Here is a 24,649-nt window from a genome sequence, read left to right on the forward strand (position 1 = left end):
GTCAGCTGTCTACAAATTTTCAGTTATCACTACTACTGAAAAAACTCCTGGTCAAAGTGTATCAATATACAGTTTAGGAGTTTGCAGATGTCAGTACAAAAAAAAAAAATTTTTTTAGAAATGACTAGTTATCTATACAGATGAATTTTTACAAGTGAAATTAGATGAATCTCTACCTGCTGCCCTGTTTGTAAAACACAACTGTCAGAACAGGCAAAGAGAAGCACTGTAAAAAACTGGAACTTTCACAAATAATATGCATTACATTTTAGGGCTATTAAACTGCAATTAAACTTCTGCTTTAAAGAAAATTTTTGGCATAGTTTACATTGATAGAGTGCTAGAAGTAAACTTTTAAAATTCTGTTTGTTATTTTATTATATTAATAACCACAAAAGATTTAAACTAAAAAGATAAGTGCTGTATCTTAACAGACCAAAGTCAAAAATTTGAATACACTGAAGCTATATGGCCGTGGCTAGAGTATTAATCACATTTTCCATGGCTAGTCCTAATAAAAATGAGTAACAGGACCAATGATTCTACTACAGAACTCCAATTTTAAAACATAGGACTGGACTCTGAATCCAGTTCAAAATGACTACCAACAAAGAGACAGGATATAAATAGCTTCACCAACAATCTCTCTTAATCCGAGAGGAAAATTCATTTCCCCAATCTTTCCACCTTAAAAATACAGAACTGTGAGAGAGCAGGATTCTGTGAAACATCAATGACTGGAATCATGTACAAAGAAGATAAACATATCATTGTGATAAAATAATGAGAAATGAAAAACTACATGTGGTATTGTTTTTATTAAGTTTTAAAAAAATTACTCTTTTTATTTTGGGCTGCATTGGGTCTTCGTTGCTGCGCACGGACTTTCCCTAGTTGCAGCGAGCAGGGGCTACTCTTCATTGCGGTGCGCGGGCTTCTCATTGCAGTGGCTTCTCTTGTTGCGAAGCACGGGCTCTGGGCGCGCGGGCTTCAGTAGTTGTAGCACGTGGGCTCAGTAGTTGTGGCTTGCGGGCTCTAGAGCGCAGGCTCAGTAGTTGTGGTGCACGGGCTTAGTTGCTCCACGGCATGTGGGATCTTCCCGGACCAGGGCTTGAACCCATGTCCCCTGCATTGGCAGGCGGATTCTTAACGACTGCACCACCAGGGAAGCCCCAAAAGTTACTCTGAATATTAACTCTTAGGGTTGCCCTGGTGCTTTGTGTTTGTGTTTCTCACCTAATACCTTTTGATCATTTGAAATTGCTTAACTGACAAAGTAAATTTAAAATTTTCCCTAACAGAGTTCATGGAGGGGTGGGGGTATAACGTAAAGCAAAAATGAATAATTGTATATGATTTACATATGCATGTGTAAAGCTTGTTCAGGAATTAGAGATAGTTGGGGGGATGAGCGTGAGGTTACCCCTTACAGCCTGTATCATGGATTTATTGTATGTGGCAGTTACGAGTGTTCAGAATCCAAGACTTCAAGAGGTAGGATCATAAAACTCCAAAAGACTTTCCATTTTCCTCACTCCCAGGAGGTCCTTAAATTAATGGTTGATCTATGGAGGAAGGTCCTTGGCTTCAGATTTACAGTTAGGTAACTGATGTACCCTTTGTTAGAATTAAACAAAACAACAAACCCAAAATACTGATCTGGCTGATCATTATGCCATTGCTGAACTTCTAAGATTTTTAAATTAATTATGAGAACTTGTGCTCACTCCTCAAGAGAGTGGTTGTACAATTCAGATGTAAGCAAAGGCAAACAGAGTTAGTGTTAGGCAAGTTTCAAAACTTTAATACAGAAAAAAAAAAGACATTTCCAAAAATAAATGCCACACAAAAGTTTTTTAAAAAGTGAAAGATATTCAAGAAACAAAACCCTTTATTATCAAAATATACTAAATACTTAAATCTAATGATGTTGAGTGTTCAAATTCTGGGCCAATGTAGCTTATAATAACATAGTAGTATTCTTCATGATATGGCTGTTTCAAGACATCACTTAATATAGTTACTTTTTAAACCTATATTTTCTTAAACATCCATTTCACAATTCATTTAATTATTTTACATTCATTTATAAAAACACATTTTTTAACAATGGGTTATTTTGTGCTTTATAATAATGAACCATGGTAAAATACTTAAGTGATTTACATTCTTTGCTAATGACTACACCCATCACAGATTTTTGTACACTTATACAGCTACTGAAATAATCAGAAGAGCTACAACTCTTCTTAAAAATGACACTCAAGTTTGGTAAGCATGCTAATAATTAGAGACATTTTTTTTCCAAGTTAAAACATTAGAACTTTCTATAAAATCTGCAAAGATAACCTGCTCATTTAAATCATTTTAACTGACAATTTATAAAACAGAGGGAAAGTGTCATTTTAGAATTTTCTGTATAACTTCTACGGTAAAAAATGGATGTCCTCTTTCAAACTGTGACGGCATTAAAATTCTATTTTAGAAATTCTAGATTTTAAAATGTTAAGAAATACAACATCAGTTATATCTAGAGGGGCATTTTAATGAATTACCTAATTATTCTTCAGGTCTATAAAGACTTTTCTTCAATGTAGGTGACACTGTCTTACATTCATCTCAGTACCTTAGAAAATAATTCATTTTAGATGTGATCCAAGACAAATGCCAACATACCCTAAATTCTTTTCAATAACAAGGGACCAGTGTATATCATCCTCTAGATTGACAATTTAGTAAACAGATATCAATACAAACCTAAAGCAATAAAATTTATATAATTAATGGTGATTAGTGCCAAATACAACAGACTTCATTCTTACAATTTGGAATTAATTTCCATGCAAAATTTTATATAGAGTATTGATCCTTACTTATAAAGTAATTTTTTATCTTTTTAAGTAATCAAGACAAATAGTAGAAAAAGCATTTTATTTAAATGGAAAAAGCTACATTAAGATCTGTAAAAGGTGTCAATATAATATTGCCTATACAGAAAAAAATTCTGATGTGAATAGCAACAAATAAAAGTTACACGTCTTCCTACTTAGCAGTGCAATTAATTCACATTGTAATAAAGTTAAGTCAAGTATAACAAGATCAAAACAAGTGTTTCTCCATAATCAGTATACTGAGAATTACAGTGTAAAGATCATTTCAGGTTTAAGGAATCTGCAATCAATCTACAGAATACCCTAAGACAAGGGAGACGGACAGTTAATTCATTTCATTATCAGCTGTTGGGTTTTTTCAATACTGTTCACAGGAAAAAAGTAACGAGTTGACATACATGTAAATAGAATATATTTAGTCTATACAGTAAAAAAATACAAATTATAAAGTGAGCTAACAAAGAATGAAATCTGAATACAGATTTATATAACTGACGACATCTTAGACAACACATACAGTATTTTTCATGTAAAAACATCTAGTTTCAGCAAAAAATAATTTGGTTGCTTTTCAGATGCATTGTAGATCTTGTAAGCTGAAGATGCAGATGTCCAAGTATCTTAAAAACCATAATAAATGTCTTTCTCAATGCATACAAAATGATAAATGCTCTCATCACAGTCTCAAGAATATTTTTGGAAGTTTGTTTTGTCTTGCTTCAGAAATACATTTAAAATGGGTAAAAATCAAAGGATTTCATGGTACAATGAAACAGTAAACGGTGCTCGATTTACTGCTAATGTTGAAAAAAACCTAGATTTTACAGTACTCTGGTATATATGAAAATTTTTTTGATTTTACATTGCATATTTCTGAGTCCATTCTCTTGCGTGTCTGTTGTATCTGTAGACATACAAAAGGGATATAGTAAAAACATACAAATTAAATCTTTTAGAAGATCTGTCTATGTAAAACTGTATACCTTTTTTATGCTTAACTGCAATAATCATACATACACCAATTATTGGGTCAATGTGACTTAGGTTCATGCATAAATAAAACAGAAAACATGAGCGATTTTTTAAACTAATGGATCTCTTTACAACCTATATGAAAACGTACCTAAGTTATACACACGAAATAAAGAAATCAATTTCTAATACAAATCTGTAAATGACAACCCTGAATGGTCATTATCTGTAAAATGCAAATGAATCAATGGTGCCAGCAAGATGTGGCACCTTGAAAATTAGGTAAGTTTAGGGGTAGTTAAGGATAACTTTTCCTGGGAGAAGGTAAGGAATATGATATTCAGTAATTTCCAATTATCAACTTTTTAAATTTACTACTTAGAATTATAGATAGTTTGATAGTTACTATCAAAAAACATGCATACTATGTAAATGCAGAACAAGTACTATTAAATAGTAAAGGATGAAACAAAAAGTGGGAAGGGATGAGATTTTTTTGTAAAAGGAGTTAACAGAATTTAAAAAGAAAGGTTTACTCCACTGGATAGATAAACTTAACATAAACACAATAAGCATAACTAAATGTACTTCAATACATTGATAATACTTATGTTTTGGCAGACTACATAGAAATGCACCCAAATAGAAACTAATATAAGCAAACACTTACTTTTCTTTGTCTGATTTATAGATTTGTGCAATATCTGGTACTAAGGGGTCATCTGGATTAGGGTCACAAAGCAGAGAACATATGGACAATAAAACTAGATTTAAAAGAGAACATCATATTAAGTAATGATCTTTCTACTTTATATGAATTACACATGTGAAAATAATTTTACTGAACAGACAATAAACTTACAAAGAAAAAACAAAATGAACACATTAAATTACATTTGAGATTAATTTTGGTTGGCAGCAAATATCTTTAATTTTTTAAATTACAAAATTACCATACAGTGTATATAATACAAAATTATCACTTTTGCAATTTTAAATTCTATTTGAATTTCTATTTATTTTAAAAATGTGAACCTCCAAAGTAGCTATTAACTTTTAAACTCAAGAGTTCTCTACAAAAATATTTTTTAGGTAACACACATATACCCCGGATGGTACATAGTTGGAAAAATATTAGAATAGCATCCTAACTTTAGATGTTTCTTAGAGATATTTTTTTACTTTAATAAGAAAACTGTCCACTTTTATTCTACTTTAATGCAGAAAATCTGTGTCCTAAACAGTTCAAGGTAAAGCAATCAAATTACAGTTAACAGTTCAAACCGCTTTGGGAGATGAAGCTCATGCACTGTTTTACTTGGGCTTAGAGCTAAAGAAGGAATATCTGTAAGATTATTTTCAGTGAATTTTTTTTATTCCATGTACATTATTTGTGGCAAATGCATTTAAAAATAATAGGCATGGGCTTCCCTGGTGGTGCAGTGGTTGGGAGTCCGCCTGCCGATGCAGGGGATGCGGGTTCGTGCCCAGGTCCGGGAGGATCCCACATGCTGCGGAGCGGCTGGGCCCGTGAGCCATGGCCGCTGGGCCTGCGTGTCCGGAGCCTGTGCTCCGCAGCGGTAGAGGCCACAACAGTGAGGGGCTCTCGTACCGCAAAAAAAAAAAAAAAAAAAAAAAAAAAAAAAATTGGCACAGCTATCATTACATAACTTGTGTATTTTTAAATATAAATGAAAATTGATAAATTATAGTAGTTGTTTCTTGCATGTTGTATCAAAATCCTAATGCAAATAGCTACACTTAAAAAAATAAACAACTAAGTGTCTGAAAAAGAAGGAAACAAGGACTCTGGTTCCTCATTTGTCTGCTTCCATGCCACCACTTCTGAGGGGATACATGGTATCTTTGGAACAACATTCCACCTTCACCTTCCTCTACTATGTTCCTTTATCTTTTCCTACTCTTACAAATCCAAAGGTGAATTTATAAGGAAGGCAGAGTTGATTCTTTTTTTGTTTGTTTTAAAGAAGACGTTGGGGGTCGGAGTTTATTAATTTATTTATTTATTTTTGCTGTGTTGGGTCTTCGTTTCTGTGCGAGGGCTTTCTCTAGTTGTGGCAAGCGGGGGCCACTCGTCATCGCGGTGCGCGGGCCTCTCACTATCGCGGCCTCTCTTGTTGCGGAGCACAGGCTCCAGACGCGCAGGCTCAGTAGTTGTGGCTCATGGGCCTAGTTGCTCCGCGGCATGTGGGATCCTCCCAGACCAGGGCTCGAACCCGTGTCCAGGCAGATTCTCAACCACTGCGCCACCAGGGAAGCCCCAGAGTTGATTTTTAATGACTTGGAAAGGGGGTGCTACGGGCTAACAAAAACTAATATTTCATTCATCTTTTTAAACTTTCATCTGCCCAATGGAATTTCAAGCCTGTATATTAAACCAACTGGGTAAGTTATCTGGGCTCACACCTCCAGAAAGTTTCCAAACTAAACTCATGATAAAAAGCGAAATAAGACATTTAAAATATTAAAAAGTGAAAAATGTACAAATAAAGAAAATATATGCTACTTTATAAAATAGGCAAGAGGGAAGTTCCTCATCTCCCTACTCCTGCTGCCAAGAGCCCTGTGCCCTGATTTCACTATTATGCACACAAATCAAATGTTTTCAGATAAGGAAAAAGATAACTATATAACATCCATTTGAATGCTTACTATGTGCTAGTTGCATAGTAATCATATGTGGTAATACTATTATAATCCCCATTTGACATATGAGGAAACTGAGGCTGTTTGAAACTGTTCTTAAAGGACAGTTTCTAGAAGCTAACAAAACTATTTTTTATAAAAAGCGACCAACGGCAGAAGGTAAGTATTCAACATCTGGCAGTCTGCGCTCTCTAAGTATTTAGCTGCATATGCTAAATGAATTTCAGTTTGTGATCCTATTCCAGGAAACAGAATATTAATTTGAAAAACTCTATGACACAATATCTTTCCTATATCTAGTGTGTAACAGTTATAGTATGTGAAAGATTTTTAAAAGAACACTAGAATCTACATGAACGTTTTATAGGGATATGTTAGATCAGAAAAATTGCCATTCATGAATAACTAACCGATCTGAACGGCTGTTACTTATCTAATACTTGAAATAATCATGGCTATGGACACTGCTTCCTCTAAACCTTATCAATTTTTAAAACAAGCTATATATTCAGGTAGCATTTATTTAAAAAAATTTTTTTAATGACCATGGATTCCTCCCCCAAATCCTTCAAGAGAAACAGTTTTCTTAAATTTTATAAAAAGGGAAAACTACCAAGTTGCTTTCAGGGGTAGATGGTTCTAATTCAAAACAATAACTCAGGCTCTTTTCTGTTAGAGAAACAAGACAAAATTAAGAGGCTGGCAAAGCAAATAACATTAGCTAATGAAACAAACGGCTTCAGATGCCCTATATACACATCTCATAATTCAGCAAAGAATAATGCTATGCAACTGTGAAAGTTGAGAATCTGCATGGATTATGTATCAGTCCTTACAATGATGCTACTGATTATTTGAAGTTTAGACTAACATGCTATATATACTACATTACTCTAAAGTGTGAAATATGTCTTTCATTTTTTTGGCCACACCATGCAGCTCGTGGGATCTTAGTTCCCCGACAAGGGATTGAAGCTGGGCCCTCGGCAGGGAAAGCGTGGAGTCCTAATTACTGGACTGCCAGGGAATTCCTGTCTTTCATTTTAAATCATTTACTTTATCTGCCAATCTGACATTTCCTCTGAGATGAAGTAAAGGAGAGTAAAGCTTTACTCATCATGTCAACAAATAATTCCATTTAATGAATGGGACATCTGGTTCTAAAATCTTATTTTCACTTCTGTGTCTCTCTCTCTGTCCCTGTCTCTTTCTTTTTAAAGATAAAGCCCAAACTAAAGGGGTGAAATGTCAACAGTCTTATCCCCAAATTCCTAGTTCTAACATTTTAAATTTCTCTCATTTCATCACTTAGATCTGTCCATCAACCCCCCCAAGCAAGAGTAATATAAAAGCTATGAAAGCAAAGCAAAAGCAAAGCAGAAGAAAACACAGTAGATTGGTTTTTTTAAACTTTGGTCCCTAAGATATTTCTGCTGTATTTTTCCTGTCTCACTGTTATCAACTGTTGTAAATCTGATAAATGAAATTACCTTTTGATACAGTCAGAGCTGGTGACCATTGTGACCTCAGGATATCAAGACAAATACTTCCATTACTGTTTATGTTTGGATGGTAAATTTTTGTTGTGAAAGCAATCTAAACATAAAACAAAACAAAACAAAACTGTGACAATCCATGAACTATGAAAGCAAACAGAACCAATTTGCTCTAGGGTAAAATGTCCTCAATTTTATGTGATCTTAGAGGAGAGATGTATTCAACACAAATTGGATGAGCATCTACTTTATGTGCACGTGGCTTTAGCTACTGATAATGTGAAAGCAAAGTCAGTTTTCTGCTCTCCCCAACCCCAAGGAATTGAGGAGTATTTTGGAAAGTGTGATAAATAAGTCTATAATAGGTGGTATGACTGGTCGAGTAGCACCTGAAGTAATTAACCACGGCTTTCATCAACCCTCAAAGCAATCCTTTTCTTAATTTGATTATCAGTTGATACCTGGATCTAGAAATAGGCTGCTGACCTTATTCCAGAGGAAAGTTGAGGGGCCCCAGCTTATTACCTGCCCTAACAAATCCACCAAGAATTCTAATCTTCCACGAGAGTTGTTACATCGTTTCATATGTAATGTTAATTAGGTGTTTTTAAAAATCTAACGTAAATATTTCCTCAGTGACAGAATTTGTTAACGATTTTCTCCCTCACTGACACCCCCATCATTTGTTGGCTTCCTCTTTAGATTTAAGCTAAATTTAATAAGAATGTGTTTTAATCTTTCCTCACTAAACAAAAGGGCTATGTCTTTTTACTTTTGTATTCCCCAATGCAACAGAACATGGTAGGTGCTCAATAAATATTTGTTGAATACTTAAAAACTGACAAAGAAGGGTCAACCTAGGAAAGATAATCCCCTGAATGGAAGAGTCTAACTCTTGACCATAAAAACTTCCCAAACTACACATATCTAATGCAGAGGGAAAGACAGGTAGGGAAGCTAATTTCTAGCCTAACAGATACTGCCTTCTGTTTACAGACATAATACAATATTTGAGTAAGAAAGCATTTTAGATTCATTGATTTTACAGAACAGTTTGAACATGCTAACCTACCCACAGTCTTTTCATGAAAATATCTCTGGATAGAGAGTAAAACCCCTGACACAGGAGTCACGTCAATCATAAAAATAAAAATACCTTTGGTGGTTTAAAAGGATAGTCTGTCGGAAAATGTACAGTGAGAAAGAAGACTCCACCTTGATATGCGCTATCAGGCTGAAATTACAAAATAATCACATCAGTGTTTTGATTACTATATTTATTATTAGTAACCCAAGATGATTCCCTCCAAATATACCAGTTTGAAAAAAATGCCATCATTTTGTCATAAGTTCAAATCATTTACCTTAAAAACAGGTTTGTCTTTGCAGGCATGAAGGAGGACTTTCCAACAATCATGCCAACATCATAGTTTAAAACAAAACAAAAATAGGACATACACAGTGGAGTGGTGTGACTTGCCCAAACAAATCTGTTCATGAGTATAGACTATTAAAGATCAGTAAACACACAAGACTGCTGTGAGAAAAGAATAATTTTCTGTAGCAGTAATCAGTATAAAAGAAAAGGATTGAGGCTAGTGTTTTTCTTCTTAATTATAAAACTTAAGTTCTCATGATCCTTTAAGGGGCAAGAACAGAGATGAACTGAAAGGACCAACTTATAAAAAGAAAAGGCTAAGTGACACTGTTACATAATTTAGACCTCAAATCTTCACTTAGTAGCAGTTTACAAAACAACGTGGGAAATGCAAAAAAGCCCCAAACAAAACTAGATAAATTCAGTTTCATAGAATTATCTAATTAGGAATGAACTTTACAAGAGGAATTTAAGTTTGGCCATATCTCTTTATAGCAATTAGGAAATACTTATAGTGTTACAAGCAAGAAAAAAAAAGGATGATTAAAAAAAAGGAAAAGGGGGAAAAAAGTAGCAAAAATACCTTAAATTCTATTTTAATTCATTTATATTTAATTAAAAGTATCATGTATATTAACATTTTGGTAATAATAGCAAGGCTATCATTACTTCCTCCTTAAGTTTCTACATATACATTAGAGGACTGTACCGTATAATTATTCTTACTATACACATAGTTTAATTCCAGTTCATCAAAAATTATAAGGAATGTAGAAAATGTAAGTTAATTACAATCAACAGATATGGTCTTCTTAGATGTTCAAATTATATTATTGAGTGGCATATTTACATTACTACAATAAAGAGGGTATGAGTAACATAATTGTAACCATTTGCTACATGTGATTCACCTGAGAAATATTTGTGATGGGCTATAATTCAAATGGTAAGGGTAAGACTTGATATTATTTTGCAGGTTCTTGTTAAGCAATGAAAATCAAATAACTAGATTCTTATTAAAAGTTGTTAAATAAATATGTTGCACTTCACCCTTTAAAAAACTAACTTAATAAAACAATGTAGTAATTTAAGACACTTGCTCAGGACTCCTGCTCTGAAAATTCAGTAACTGTTGTATTTTTTAAAAGCTAAGCATGAGGCCATATGATTAAAAACACTATGGCTGGGCTTCCCTGGTGGTGCAGTGGTTGAGAGTCCACCTGCTGATGCAGGGGACACGGGTTTGTGCCCCAGTCTGGGAAGATCCCACATGCCGCGGAGCGGCTGGGCCCGTGAGCCATGGCTGCTGAGCCTCCGGAGCCTGTGCTCCGCAATGGGAGAGGCCACAACAGTGAGAGGCCCGCATACCGCAAAAAACAAAACAAAACAAAAAACAACACTATGGCTTACTAGATAAAGATCTTTCAAGGGAGGGAGGAGAGAATGATGTTAACGGAAACATGTTACTAATGCAGTCTTTACTCAGAAAGTAGATTTGAGCTATCAGTGCCCATTCTTATGCAATCATATTTTTGCCCACAGAAAGAAAAGTCATAACTGCTTCTCAGGTGTAGAAGGAAATAATCTTAACAAAGGTAATAAGTATGAAGAGAAGCCAGTCATAGAATAGCAGGTAATTCTGAGTTCAGGACAATGCAACAAAAGAGGCAAATTCATGATGTGGCAACAACAGAGCCATTGCAATATTTTATCCGTTCCTCTCACACACAGGAACAGTGATGAAACTTATTGCAAATTGATACTTGTTACTTGTAGGAATTCCATTATTGGGTTAATTAGACTTATTTCTAACCTACTAAAATGTTGATGTGAGAGTAATTACACTTAGTTCTGAACAACTGACTTTCTGTTTAAAAAAAGATAAACACGCAGCCTGGTTGCAAATTGTGGGTGATTCATTATTATGCATAATGATCAAGGATTTGGCAAAGTGTTGTAAATGTGTTCCTAGCAAGTATTTGCCACCAGCGCTCTAGAAAATCATCATAAATCCTTTACTCACATTTTGCTTTCTGAGAGATTCAGAGTACAAGAAAGTTCAACCCTAGCCAAAAACATCTGATAAAAGGTGAAATGCCAAGAATGAAGGATGGCTGAGGGGATTAATTTCACACAAATGAATCATACTTACAGGCCCCATAATAGTTGCTTGCCAGTGGAACACTGAAACAAACAAAGGAGTTTTGGAGTCATTAACAAGTGTTCAAACCTGTATTATTAATGGTAGCAAAATCCTAGCAAGAGAGCAAAGCTTACAGTCATCTCCCACAGGTCCAGCCGAACAGTGAGCAGGTGGGTCGCGCTGTAGATCACTCAATTCCTGAAACAAAGCAAAAATACTTAAGGTTAATTCTTTTCCAGTGAAACAAGCATAATAATCCATGAAGACACAAACTACTCATTTAAAAATCATTTTAGGCAGTTCTATTCACAATATGGACACGTAAAATATATTGTCACTGATGGGTAGAAGAATATGGAATGAGGTAGTAAATTCCTTCATGAGATAGCTCCAAACCCTGAAAAAATTAAATGGATTAAAAAATTGTTTTTCAAAAAAAAAAAAAAATTGTTTTTCTTTAGCATCTCTAAGACAAACTATTTTTGAGTATCTATTATATGCAGGGTAACTTATGTAAATGCTAGGTGTATAACATATAAAAAACAGATCCTACTTCAACCAGTTTATAATCTAATTTGGGAGAGTGAAGGCTCACAGAGAGATGGATATTTAAGGAACAACATGAAGGTTAAATGGAAAGAAAGGAGAGCAGTTGGGCCATATTTTTAAAGGCTAACACATTGATTCATATGCTCTTTTCTGCTCTCAAGGAAGCAAAGGAAGGATCATGGAAATGGCACAGCTTTAGTTGGCCAGTCCTAGGCTGGCATTCCAATCCTACCATAACTAGCTCTATGACTTTGGGGAAATAATTTACCTTCAGTTGGGAAGGAAATGATCACCACCAACTATGAAAGGTGTAAATTCAATATAAAAGACTATATATTAGAACTGAAGAACCTAATTTAGTTATGAAGATAAGGGAATGTCTTTGAGAAAGTGACATTTCAGCTGAAATCAAAAGGATGAGTGGGAGTCAGTTTTGGGAGAAATGAGTAACGTGAGGCAGAGTGGCATAAGATGAGGATGAAAGAGTAGGCAGAGGCCAGGCAGAAAAGTGAGAACAATATACACCATATTAAGGATTGGGGGTTTTATACCAAGTGCATTGGGAGGGGTTTTAAGATGTAGCATAATCTGATTTAAAAGATGGCTCTGACTGGTCTATGTATTGAATGGATCAAAGATGGGAAAGAGGAGAAGCTACCAGATTAGTTATTACAGGCTATAACAGGGGCTTGGACTGGAGAAGCAGCAGATAAAAAAGAGGATGGATCTGGGATATTGTGAAAGGCCTACTTATCACAGGACTGACGATGAATTACATGTACAGAGGAAGGAGAAAGGTCACGAATATATATGTTGAAGACTAGCAGCAGCTAATATTTACTCGATGTTTTACCATCTTAATAATCCTGAGAGGTAGGTGTTATTACGCTTCCCATTTTACAAATGAAGAATAAAGGTGACATGCTTCACTGTGTACTCACAGAACTAGTATAGGGTGGAACTGGTATTCAAACCCTGGCAGTGGGACTTCTAGCTTTTTAGCTTCTACAGGTGTAGATACCATTTACTGAGATGTGGGAATATACTAGAAGACATGTTGAGTTGGAAAGTAGATACACTGAATCTGTGATCCTTGTGAAATCAAAGGAAAATTTATTCAACATACAGGGCTAGAGCTTAAAAGAGGATTAGAACAGAAATCAGAAAAATCACTGCATATACCTGTTATTTAAAAACTATGGGACTGATGTAAACATTTTCATGGGAACACATGTAAACAAATACTGCACTCATCAAATCTAAGATGCCATTAATGGTAAATCACATCCTTATTTTACGTACCAATAATTAAGGATAAACACTGTCAATTAATTTTAAGACACCAACAATTATAAGACGCGTCCAGATTTTAGAAATGTTAAAATGAAAAAGATGTACACCTTAGAATCATTGCAATCAGTTCAGTGTCCTAATAGAGACAAGCAAGGAGTAGGGAAAGGCTTTCCTAAGAAAGTGATATATGAGCTAAGTAACCGAGCCAAGTGCAAACTCAAGTCTCCTTCCAAGTCTTCTGGTCTTTTCCAGTATACCTCAGTACTTTCATTTTTGTTTTTGTTGATTTTTCCCCACAGTTCTTGCTGTCCTTCTCTTCCTGACAAGAATTAACTAAACAGAGTTAGCAGCTTCTTTGGTCCTGGTATAGTTAAACAATAAAGAGGAAGATTTCAGTGACAGTGATTAAAAAGCAGGGCTTTGGGGCTTCCCTGGTGGCACAGTGGTTGAGAGTCCGCCTGCCGATGCAGGGGACACGGGTTCGTGCCCCGGTCCGGGAAGATCCCACATGCCGCAGAGCAGCTGGGCCCGTGAGCCATGGCCGCTGAGCCTGCGCATCTGGAGCCTGTGCTCCGCAACGAGAGAGGCCACAACAGTGAGAGGCCCGCATACCACAAAAAACAAACAAACAAACAAAAAAAGCAAGGCTTTGAAGCTCAAGTCCAGGTGCCATCACTTATCTGCCTCATGATCTTGGGCAAAACTCTTTTTTTCCTCCTCTATAAGCCTTAGTTTTCTTTAATGCAAAGTGATATTATGACTTGCATCCACAGTTTCTATGACAAACAAGTAAAATGATACATATGAAGCATACAGCAGTCTCTGGCACATAGTAGGCATTCAAATATATTGTAAAGTTAATACAGGATTCATAGCAACTATCTAATTCTCTAGTAGCTGAATACAATTACTGAACCAGTTTAAATGACTGGGGGAAGAGCAGTTCCCAAGTCATAGCCCCATTTATTTATCTATCTATTTATTTATTTATTTCCTCACCAGGTGGCTTGTGGGTCTTAGTTCCCCCACCAAAGATCGAACCTGGGTCCCCTGCAGTGGAAGCACAGAGTCCTAACCACTGGACCACCAGGGAATTCCCCATAGCCCCATTTTAGAATAACTGTGCTTTACTTAACTGTTTTCTAATTCGGTCTTTTAGGAGATTGCTCTTGAAAAGATTCATCATGTTGAGTTTTCCAAACATTAGTGTAAATGGGTAAATTGAACTTCTTGGCCCTTATTTTATTTTATTTTTATTTTTTTAAGAGATAATTTTTAAAAATTTTTATTTATTTATTTTGGCTGTGCTGGGTCTTCGTTGTGGCATATGGGCTTTTCTAGTTGTGGCGTGTGGACTTCTCTAGTTGCAGCATGCAGGCTTAGTTGTGGTATGTGGGATCTTAGTTCCCCGACCAGGAATCGAACCCGGGTCCCCTGCATTGGGAGCATGGAGTCTTAACCACTGGACTACCGGGGAAGTCCCTCTTGGCCCTTACTTTAACTAGAAAACTAGTTAATAAGAAAATGATAGTCTCCTATGAAACAGAAACAGAATCACGGACATGGAGAACAGATTGGTGGTTGCCAAGGGGGAGGGAGTTGGGGGAGGGGTGGAGTGAGAGGTTGGGGTTAGCAGATGCAAGCATTTTTTAAAAAAATTTATTTAATTAATTAATTTATTTTTGGCTGCATTGGGTCTTCGTTGCTGTGCGCAGGCTTTCTTTAGTTGCAGAGAGCGGGGGCTACTCTTCATTGCAGTGCACGGGCTTCTCATTGCAGTGGCTTCTCTTGTTGTGGAGCATGGGCTCTAGGCGCACAGGCTTCAGTAGTTGTAGCATGCGGGCTCAGTAGCTGTGGTTCGTGGGCTCTAGAGCGCAGGCTCCGTAGTTGTGGCGCACGGGCTTAGTTGCTCCGCGGCACGTGGGATCTTCCCGGACCAGGGCTCAAACCCATGTCCCCTGCATTGGCAGGTGGATTCTTAACCACTGCACCACCAGGGAAGCCCCAGGTGTAAGCTTTTATATAGAGAATGGATAAACAACAAGGTCCTACTGTATAGCACAGAGAACTATATTCAGGATCCTATGATAAACCATAATGGAAAAGAATATATAAGAATGTGTGTGTAGGGACTTCCCTGGTGGCACAGTGGTTGGGAATCCGCCTGCCAGTGCAGGGGACATGGGTTCGATCCCTTGTTGGGAGGATCCCACATGCCACGGAGCAACTAAGCCCGTGCACCACAACTACTGAGCCTGCGCTCTAGAGCCCATGAGCTCCAACTACTGAGCCCACGTGCTGCAGCTACTGAAGCCCACGCGCCTAGAGCCTGTGCTCCACAACAGGAGAGGCCACCGCAGTGAGAAGCCCACGCACAGCAACGAAGAATAGCCCCCACTCACCACAACTAGAGAAAGCCCGTGCGCAGCAATGAAGACCCAACACAGCCATAAATAAATAAATTAAAAAAAATAATGTGTGTATATATATCTATATATACATATATATCTGTATAACTGAATCACTTTGTTGTATAGCAGTAATTAACACAACATTGTAAATCAACTACACTTCAATTAAATATAATTTAAGAAAAAGAAAATAATCTCTAATTGTGGTTAAAAAACTGTAATGACTTGCATGTATATATTTTACGGAGTAATGTATATGCGAGTAAATCATACATAAATACATACAAATTTATTTTGTTTACTAATAAAAAACCCCAAACCATGTTTTACATGGAATAGCCCTGAATTGTGTTCAAATTTCAAATGTTAGACTGTTCTTTCAAATCCCTTCAAAATAGTATAGAAAAATATTCACTATCATGTTCTTATATTTCTGTGCCCTGATTTTACCTCTTGATAGAAGTTAGACCTAAGGATGAGAAAGATAAAATCTAACAACTGAACTGCAAAGGCCAGGTTCTTTTAAAAAAATTAATTAATTAATTTTATTATTATTATTTTTTTGGCTGCGTGGGTCTTAGCTGTGGTATGCAGGATCTTTGTTACGGTATGTGAGATCTTTCATTGTGGCACGCAGGGCTTCTCTCTAGTTTTCACGTGTGGGTTTTCTCTCTCCAGTTGTGGTGCGTGGGCTCCAGATCATGTGGGCTCTGTAGTTTTGTGGCACACAGGCTCTCAAGTTGAAGCACACGGGCTCAGTAGTTGTGGCGCATGGGCTTAGTTGCCTCGCGGCATGTGGGATCTTAGTTCCCCGACCAGGGATCGAACTCATGTTCCCTGCATTGGAAGGGGGATTCCTTTTTTTTTTTTAAATTAATTAATTTTTAAACATTTTTTAATTTTTTGCTGTACTGGGTCTTCGTTGCTGCTCAAGGGCTTTCTCTAGTTGCAGCAAGCGGGGGCTACTCTTTGTTGCAGTGCACAGGCTCTAGAGCGGGGGCTTCAGTAGTTGTGGCACACGGGCTCAGTAGTTGTGGCTCGCGGGCTCTAGAGCGCAGGCTCAGTAGTTGTGGCGCACAGGCTTAGTTGCTCCGCAGCATGCGGGATCTTCCTGGACCAGGGCTCGAACCCATGTCCCCTGTATCGGCAGGTGGATTCTTAACCACTGTGCCACCAAGGAAGCCCGGAAGGTGGATTCTTTACCACTGGACCACCAGGGAAGTCCCAAGGCCAGGTTCTTTTTTTTTTTTTCTGAGGATTACAGTTGCCTTTACTTTGTCATTTATCACTTTCAATACTTTATTACTTGTTTCAGAGTGAACATACATTATATATTATACATTATACATATACATCATAATCAGAATTCAAAAGCTTTGTTTTAATTTTTAAAAGGAAGGCAGGTGGGTAGAAAAAGTGAAGAGCTGGGAGCACAGAGCTGGACGTGCTAGGCTCCGTGTCTGGGCCCTGGGCAGTGAACTCACACAGCCTTTCTCCTTTTCTCAGGACCATGTTCTCTGTGAAGCCAAAGCCAGGTTCTTAAGTTGTCTATTTAAAGCTCACTTATAGGAAAGAGGCAGCTGATGGTACATCAAACATTCTTAATAGTCACATCAATCATTAAATTACTACTAATACTGACACAAGTGCTTTGGTGAGGAAACTTACGCATCCTAGACTTTTTTAGGAGGGTCTAAATTTCTAATGTTATTTTTATCAAAATATGTGTCTGCTGCTATATTTAAGATGGATAACCAACAAGGACCTACTGTATAGCACAGGGAACTCTGCTCAATGTTATGTGGCAGCCTGCATGTGGCAGCCTGCATGGCAGTTTGGTGGAGAAATGTATACATGTATATGTATGGCTGAGTCGCTTTGCTGTGTACCTGAAACTATCACAACATTGATAATCGCCAAACCCCAATATAAAATAAAAAGTAAAAAAAAAAAAATGTCTGGAAATATGCCCTATTACACTGTTTGGAAATACGCAACTGAAACTATGGTGCATACGCACAGACAGAATGACCAACAGAAAACAAAAGGCACAATACACACCCTCCCCTGCCTACAAAAATAGAGACCTTAAATTTGAAAAACGAAAAATTCTGAGTTGTGCTAAGGAGGTGAAAATATAAAACAAACAAAAACTATAACCAAACAAATCAAAACCCCACCTTTTTGCTCTTAGTCTATTCAGAAGCCAATATGCTTTTAGACAAACACAAGAAATCAAGGACCACTTATACTTTTCCCTTTTGATTTAGTTTACACAAAGTTTTTCAGAAATCACCCAATTACCTGATTTATGCTTTCTCTACCATAACTGGCATTCTTATTTATCTACTTCTAGCATCACAGCCACATACGGAGTACTAAAAATAATTTAATGATTCTTATGTTATTTCAAAAGGAAATGCTAGGATCAGTAATCTCTTCCTTTGCTCTTCTCTCCACTCTTTAAGAATTAACACTGAATTATACAAGTTGCTCAAGTCCATAGGATCCTCATAAGATCCAATTTATCCCATACTGATTAACAGTTAAAGGTCTCAAAGACAAAGCATTTAAAACCATTCATTTTTTTTTCACATCTTTATTGGAGTATAATTGCTTTACAATGTTGTGTTAGTTTCTGTTGTACAAAAAAGTGAATCAGCTATATGGATACATATATCCCCATATCCCCTCCCTCTTGAGCCTCCCTCCCACCCTCCCTATCCCACCCCTCTAGGTCATCACAAGGCATCAAATTCATCTCCCTGTGCTCTGCAGCAGCTTCCCGCTAGCATTCCATTTTACATTTGGTAGTGTATGTATGTCAATGCTACTCTCTCTCTTCGTCCCAGGCTTCCCCTTCCCCCTCTGTGTCCTCAAGTCCATTCTCTTTGTCTGCGTCTTTATTCCTGCGCTGCCACTAGGTTTATCAGTACCGTTTTTTTAGATTCCATATATATGCGTTAGCATATGGTATTTGTTTTTCTCTTTCTAAAACCATTCATTTTTAATTATTGTGTGTGTGTGTGTGTTACAAAAGCAAAACAAAGCAAAACAGTGCTTTGTAGGGAAAAACAAGAGAGAGCAATGAATAAATAGTCAAACATCCATAAGGCCGTTACCCAAACCAAACCACTGTCACCGTATTAGAACACCTCCATCCATGGCATTGGCGGGAAATAAGCATGTCACTTGCTGTTGGAGGGAGTGTTAGTTGAGATAGAACCTTTTGGAGGGAAATTTGGCAATAATTGTGAAAGTGGAAAATGCATATGATCTCTGATGCAGGAATTTCACCTCCTAGTAATAATCATCCAAACAGACAAAGATATATATATATATATATATATATATATAAGGATGTTTAGTGAGGCATTCTGTGTAATTATGAAAGACTGAGGATAACCTAAAGGCCCATCAATAAGGGAATGGTTCTATGACATAACCATACTATGAGATACTACAGCCACTAAAAAGAATGAGATATGTATATGTTGACATCAAAGAACGTTGTATAAAAATAATATAGTTTTTGGGCTTCCCTGGTGGCGCAGTGGTTGAGGGTCTGCCTGACGATGCAGGGGACACGGGTTCGTGCCCCGGTCTGGGGGGATCCCACGTGCCGCGAAGCGGCTGGGCCCGTGGGCCATGGCCGCTGGGCCTGCACGTCCGGAGCCTGTGCTCCGCGACGGGAGAGGCCACAGCAGTGAGAGGCCCGCGTACCGCAAAAAAAAAAAAAAATATATATATATATATAGTTTTTGAGTGAAAAATATATGTGGTAAAAGTATGCTCAAGAGATCCCATAATACTATACATGCATAGAAAATAAAAAGAATACACACCAAACTATTAACAGTAGTTATATCTGGCAGTGGGCCGTCACTTTTTATTTATGTCTTTTACATTGTTTCAATTTTTTTTTTTTTTTTTGCGGTACACGGGCCTCTCACTGTTGTGGCCTCTCCCGTCGCGGAGCACAGGCTCCGGACGCGCAGGCTCACCGGCCATGGCTCACGGGCCCAGCCGCTCCACGGCATGTGGGATCTTCCCGGACCGGTGCACGAACCCGCGTCCCCTGCATCGGCAGCCGGACTCCCAACCACTGCGCCACCAGGGAAGCCCTGTTTCAATTTTTTACAATAATTTTTTCAACTTTTTAAAGAAAAAATAATGGTTTTACTCAGGTTCTTATGCATTTTAAGAGAGATGAAATGACACTGTTTTTTCCCCACTACATATATTATAAGCATCTTCTCTCTTTTTTATTAAAAATTTTTGCAAGACAAGGAAAGACTGAGAAACTGTCACAGATTAGAGGAGATATATATATATATATATATATATATATATATATATATATATACACATACACATGGAGACACAACTAAATCCAATGTGGGATCCCAGATTGGATCCTTGGACAGCAAAAGAACAGTGGAAAAACTGGTAAAATCTGAATTAGGTCTGTAGTTTAGCTTACAGTACTGTATCACTGTTACTTTCCTCATTTTGATAACTGTACAATGGTTATATATATTGTAAAAATTAGGGGAAATTAGGTGAAGGATATATGAGACCTTTCTGTACTATTTTTGCAAATTTTCTGTAAGACTAAAATTATTTCAGAATAAAAAATAATGTAAAACTTTTTTTTACATATTCCAAAACTTAATTCACTATTTTCCTTCCCAAGCTTGCTTCTTTTTTATGTTCCCTATATTTATTAATGGGATTATTAGTCTCCTAGTCACCATGCTCATTTTGACTCCCGTTTCTCTAGTTCATCTTGTCAGAGGAAGAGTATAATATATTCTACCTTAAAACCTATTACATTACCTCAAAAATCTATTACAGTTCAACTATAATTGCTTCCCAATACTCTATGAATTACTTGCATAACAATCTTCTAAAAGCACAGCTTGGTTTATTTCATTTTTCTGCTTAGAAGATGTCAGTGGCTCCCCATTGCTTATTAAAGACCAAACTCAACCAACTCTTTTCATTATCTAGTCCTAACCCTACACTTTCAATTGGGTTCCCCTTCACAAACATCCCAAGTAATTCTCCAAAGAATGCCCTTGGGTTTTCTAAAACACTTTCAGGAGGTCTGTGAGGTCAAAATTAATTTCATAATAAAACTAAGATATCTGCCTTTTTCACTCTCAATTATCTCATGGGTATACAGTGGAGTTTTCCAGTTTAAGAATATTTGATACTGTAACAGATTGAATGCATGAGCAGATGTGAGAATTCAACTGTCATTTATAAGCCTGACTATAATGAGATCTGAACACGTATAAAACAATGACACTCTACTTTTATTTGTTTTGGAACATACAGTTATCTTTAATAAAAATTTTATTATTTTAATATGCAATGGGTTTATTGTTATTTTTAAATTACTAAATATTTTTAAATTTCTGTTTTAATTTCTCATATGGTAAATATTAATACATATAGCCTATACAAACAAAAGCTCTTTGAGGCACTCAATACTTTTAATATAAGGGGGTCCCGAGACCAAAAAGTTTGAGAACCATTTAGTCAGGTCTAGCCTGCGTACTTGGATGTTCCCTGTACATGACTAAAGTTTTCTGACCTTCATAATTTTCCTTCTCTAAAAATAACCTTCCTTCTAACTCCCTGTGCCCAAATTTTATCCATTCTCCTTAACAGTGGCTGTCTTCTCAATGACCACTTCAAAAATATGTGTTTTGGAGTCAGACCTGGCCTTGCTACTGACCCTTACTAGCTATGTGACCTTGGGCAACTCACTTAACCTCTTGCTCAAATGCCTCATATGGGAACATCACTGGAAGAACTATACTGAGAATTAAATGAAAACACATAAGTGAAGTAACTAACTTAATACCTGGCCTATATAATAGATGCTCAAGAAATTCTAATTTCCTCCTTCCCTTTCCTCTTCTACCAGAATATTATTTTAAAACTAAGACTTTTTTGCATTTTATTCATGAATTCCTCCACAATACTTAGAACAATGCCTTTCATATAAGGTGCTTGATATTGTTTGAGTTAAACAATATAATTTAAGGAATAGCTTGATACAACCCCTATGGAGAACAGTATGGAGGTTCCTTAAAAAACTAAAAATAGAACTACCATATGATCCAGCAATCCCAATCCTGGGCATACATCCAGAGAAAACCATAATTCAAAAAGAGTCATGTACCACAATGTTCACTGCAGCTGTATTTACAATAGCCAGGACATGGAAGCAACCTAAATGTCCATCAACAGACGAATGGATAAAGAAGATGTGGTATATATATACAATGGAATATTACTCGGCCATAAAAAGGGATGAAATTGTGCCATTTGCAGAGATGTGGATGGACCTAGAGACTGTCATACAGAGTGAAGTTAAGTCAGAAAGGGAAAAACAAATATCCTATATTAATGCACATGTGTGGAATCTAGAAAAATGGTACAGATGAACTTACTTGCAAAACAGAAATAGAGACACAGGTGTAGAGAACAAACATATGAATACCAAGGGGAGAAGGCAGGGTGGGATGGATTGGGAGATTGAGATTGACATATATACACTACTATGTATGAAATAGATAACTAATGAGAACCAACTATACGGCACAGGGAACTCTACTCAGTGCTCTATGGTGACCTAAATGGGAAGGAAATCCAACAAAGAGGGGATATATGTATACGTATAGCTGATTCACTTTGCTGTACAGCAGAAACTAACACAACATTGTAAAGCAACTGTATTCCAATTAAAAAAAAAAAAGGGAAGAGCGTGATCAGCAGAGCATAGATACCTCAAATTTCTATTTTTTAGAAATGCAGGGGCTTTCCTGGTGGCACAGTGGTTGAGAATCTGCCTGCCCATGCGGGGGACACGGGTTCAAGCTCTGGTCTGGGAAGATCTCACATGCCGCGGAGCAACTAAGCCCGTGCGCCACAACTACTGAGTCTGCACTCTAGAGCTTGCGAGCCACAACTACTGAGCCTGTGCACCATAACTAATGAAGCCCATACACCACAACGAACAGTAGCTCTTGCTCGCCGCAACTAGAGAAAGCCCACGCACAGCAACGAAGACCAATGCAGCCAAAAATAAATAAATAAAATAAATTTATTTTTAAAAATGTAAATGATTAGATTTGGCAATAGAATCAGAATTAATTACTCCCCTATGCAGATATGCGGACTGCATATAATAAAAAAAATCTTAATAACAGGTGTTGAGAGAATAGTGCAGGTCACTTAAAAAAGACTGGGGTGGCCTTTTAAATAACATATAATAACATCTAGAAATGAACCTCAAAAGAATATTAATCATTAAGGTATCGAAAACACATGGCACTGCCACAACTATTTTCAATTTACAGAATGTATGATATTCCAGCAAAGTGTCCAAAGCCACACAAAATTCTTGAGTCTTTTTTGTTGTGGTTCTTCTGATTTAGGAGACCGCAAAACTCTAAATATGCCATCCTTATTGTTTATTTAAGATGCTGCTGACCTACTTTCAGGACGTAGCTTTGGGCTGCTTTTCCAAGAGGAGTTAGGGGTTTGTGCTGAGCTGACCTAGTCTCAAAGTTAAGCTGTCTTCCAAACACTGGCAATCCTTGGTGACAGAGCTACGCATACTCAGAGCTGCAGTCTGTGGCATGGACTGAGTTTTTTTTTTTCTTACTTGTTCCAAGCTCAATTTAACCAGCTGAACTAATTATAGCAGGAGTTTGTTTATTAAGCACTTCCACATCCTTTCTAATAGGGATCATGACTCTTGATTTTATACTCTCGTCCCAACTCCAATGTTTTAAACATTTATTTTTAATGGTATAAGATTATGATAGTAATAAAAATCCTCACAAGTCACTAGTCAGGCACATTTGTTGATGATTGAACTGGGGCATGAAATTCAAGGAGAACTCATTTGTGGAAAAAAGTAACTTTATAAGATATATTGGGTTGGCCAAAAAGTTCGTTCGGTTAGTGAATAATACATTGTTCAATAAAGTTCTTCATGAAAATGAAAAACATGCCTTTTATTTTTACTTAAAACTGAATGAACTTTTTGGCCAACCCAACAGTTTAAAAGATATAGGTTACAAGTAGTTGTGCCTCCAAGAAAATACATATAAGAGTAGCTACGAGCCTCAAGGGTCACCTTCTGAATGTGTTCATTAAAGTTTAGATCACTCAGGGGAGCCCTAGAAAGAAAGTTCCTCCTAGGACAGAAGTGTGATCTAGGAAGGAACTGGTATAAAATATCTTGACTGACACAAACTACTTTCTTTCTTTTTTGTTAAATTAATAAACTACTTTCTAAATAAAAAATAAACTCAAATATGAAACATTAAAAGGTTGTAAGAGCTGGGAAATTCTGAAAAGCCACATGGATTGCCTCAGAGTTTCTTTCTTACTCCACCCCTTTAAACTTGTGGTGCACCACAGTAATCGAACACAAATAACCCTCGTTTTACAAACGAGGATTGCTGGAGCATAGAAAAAGATCATGTTTTATTTACTTATTTATTTTAATTAATTTATTTATTCATTTATTTTTGGCTGCATCGGGTCTTCATTGCTGGGCGCATGCGGGCTTTCTCTAGGTGCGGAGAGCGGGGCCTACTCTTCGTTGGGGTGCACGGGCTTCTCATTGCAGTGGCTTCTCTTGTTGCGGAGCACGAGCTCTAGGCATGCGGGCTTCAGTAGTTGTGGCACACGGGCTCATTAGTTGTGGCTCGCAGGCTCTAGAGCGCAGGCTCAGTAGTTGTGGCGCACGGGCTTAGTTGCTCCACGGCATGTGGGATCTTCCCGGACCAGGGCTCGAACCCGTGTCCCCTGCATTGGCA

At 37.0% G+C, this 24,649-nt stretch overlaps 1 protein-coding gene across 1 annotated transcript in view; it reads right to left on the reverse strand.

The window, feature by feature from the left end:
• Positions 1–886: 886 nt before the first annotated feature.
• Positions 887–24,649, reverse strand: part of UBE2D1 (ubiquitin conjugating enzyme E2 D1) — a 36,852-nt gene continuing 13,089 nt past the window's right edge. Inside the window, exons 2-7 of the mRNA XM_082673560.1 lie at positions 11,682–11,745; positions 11,557–11,588; positions 9,183–9,260; positions 8,021–8,126; positions 4,534–4,627; positions 887–3,795 (exon numbers count right to left, since the gene is read on the reverse strand). Coding sequence (XP_082529686.1) covers positions 3,750–3,795; positions 4,534–4,627; positions 8,021–8,126; positions 9,183–9,260; positions 11,557–11,588; positions 11,682–11,745 — 420 coding nt within the window. The 3' untranslated portion in view covers positions 887–3,749. The remainder of the gene's footprint in view (positions 3,796–4,533; positions 4,628–8,020; positions 8,127–9,182; positions 9,261–11,556; positions 11,589–11,681; positions 11,746–24,649) is intronic.

This window comes from Grampus griseus, assembly GCF_964374135.1.
Source record: "Grampus griseus genome assembly, chromosome: 16".
In the NCBI taxonomy this organism is placed as follows: Eukaryota; Metazoa; Chordata; class Mammalia; order Artiodactyla; family Delphinidae; genus Grampus; species Grampus griseus.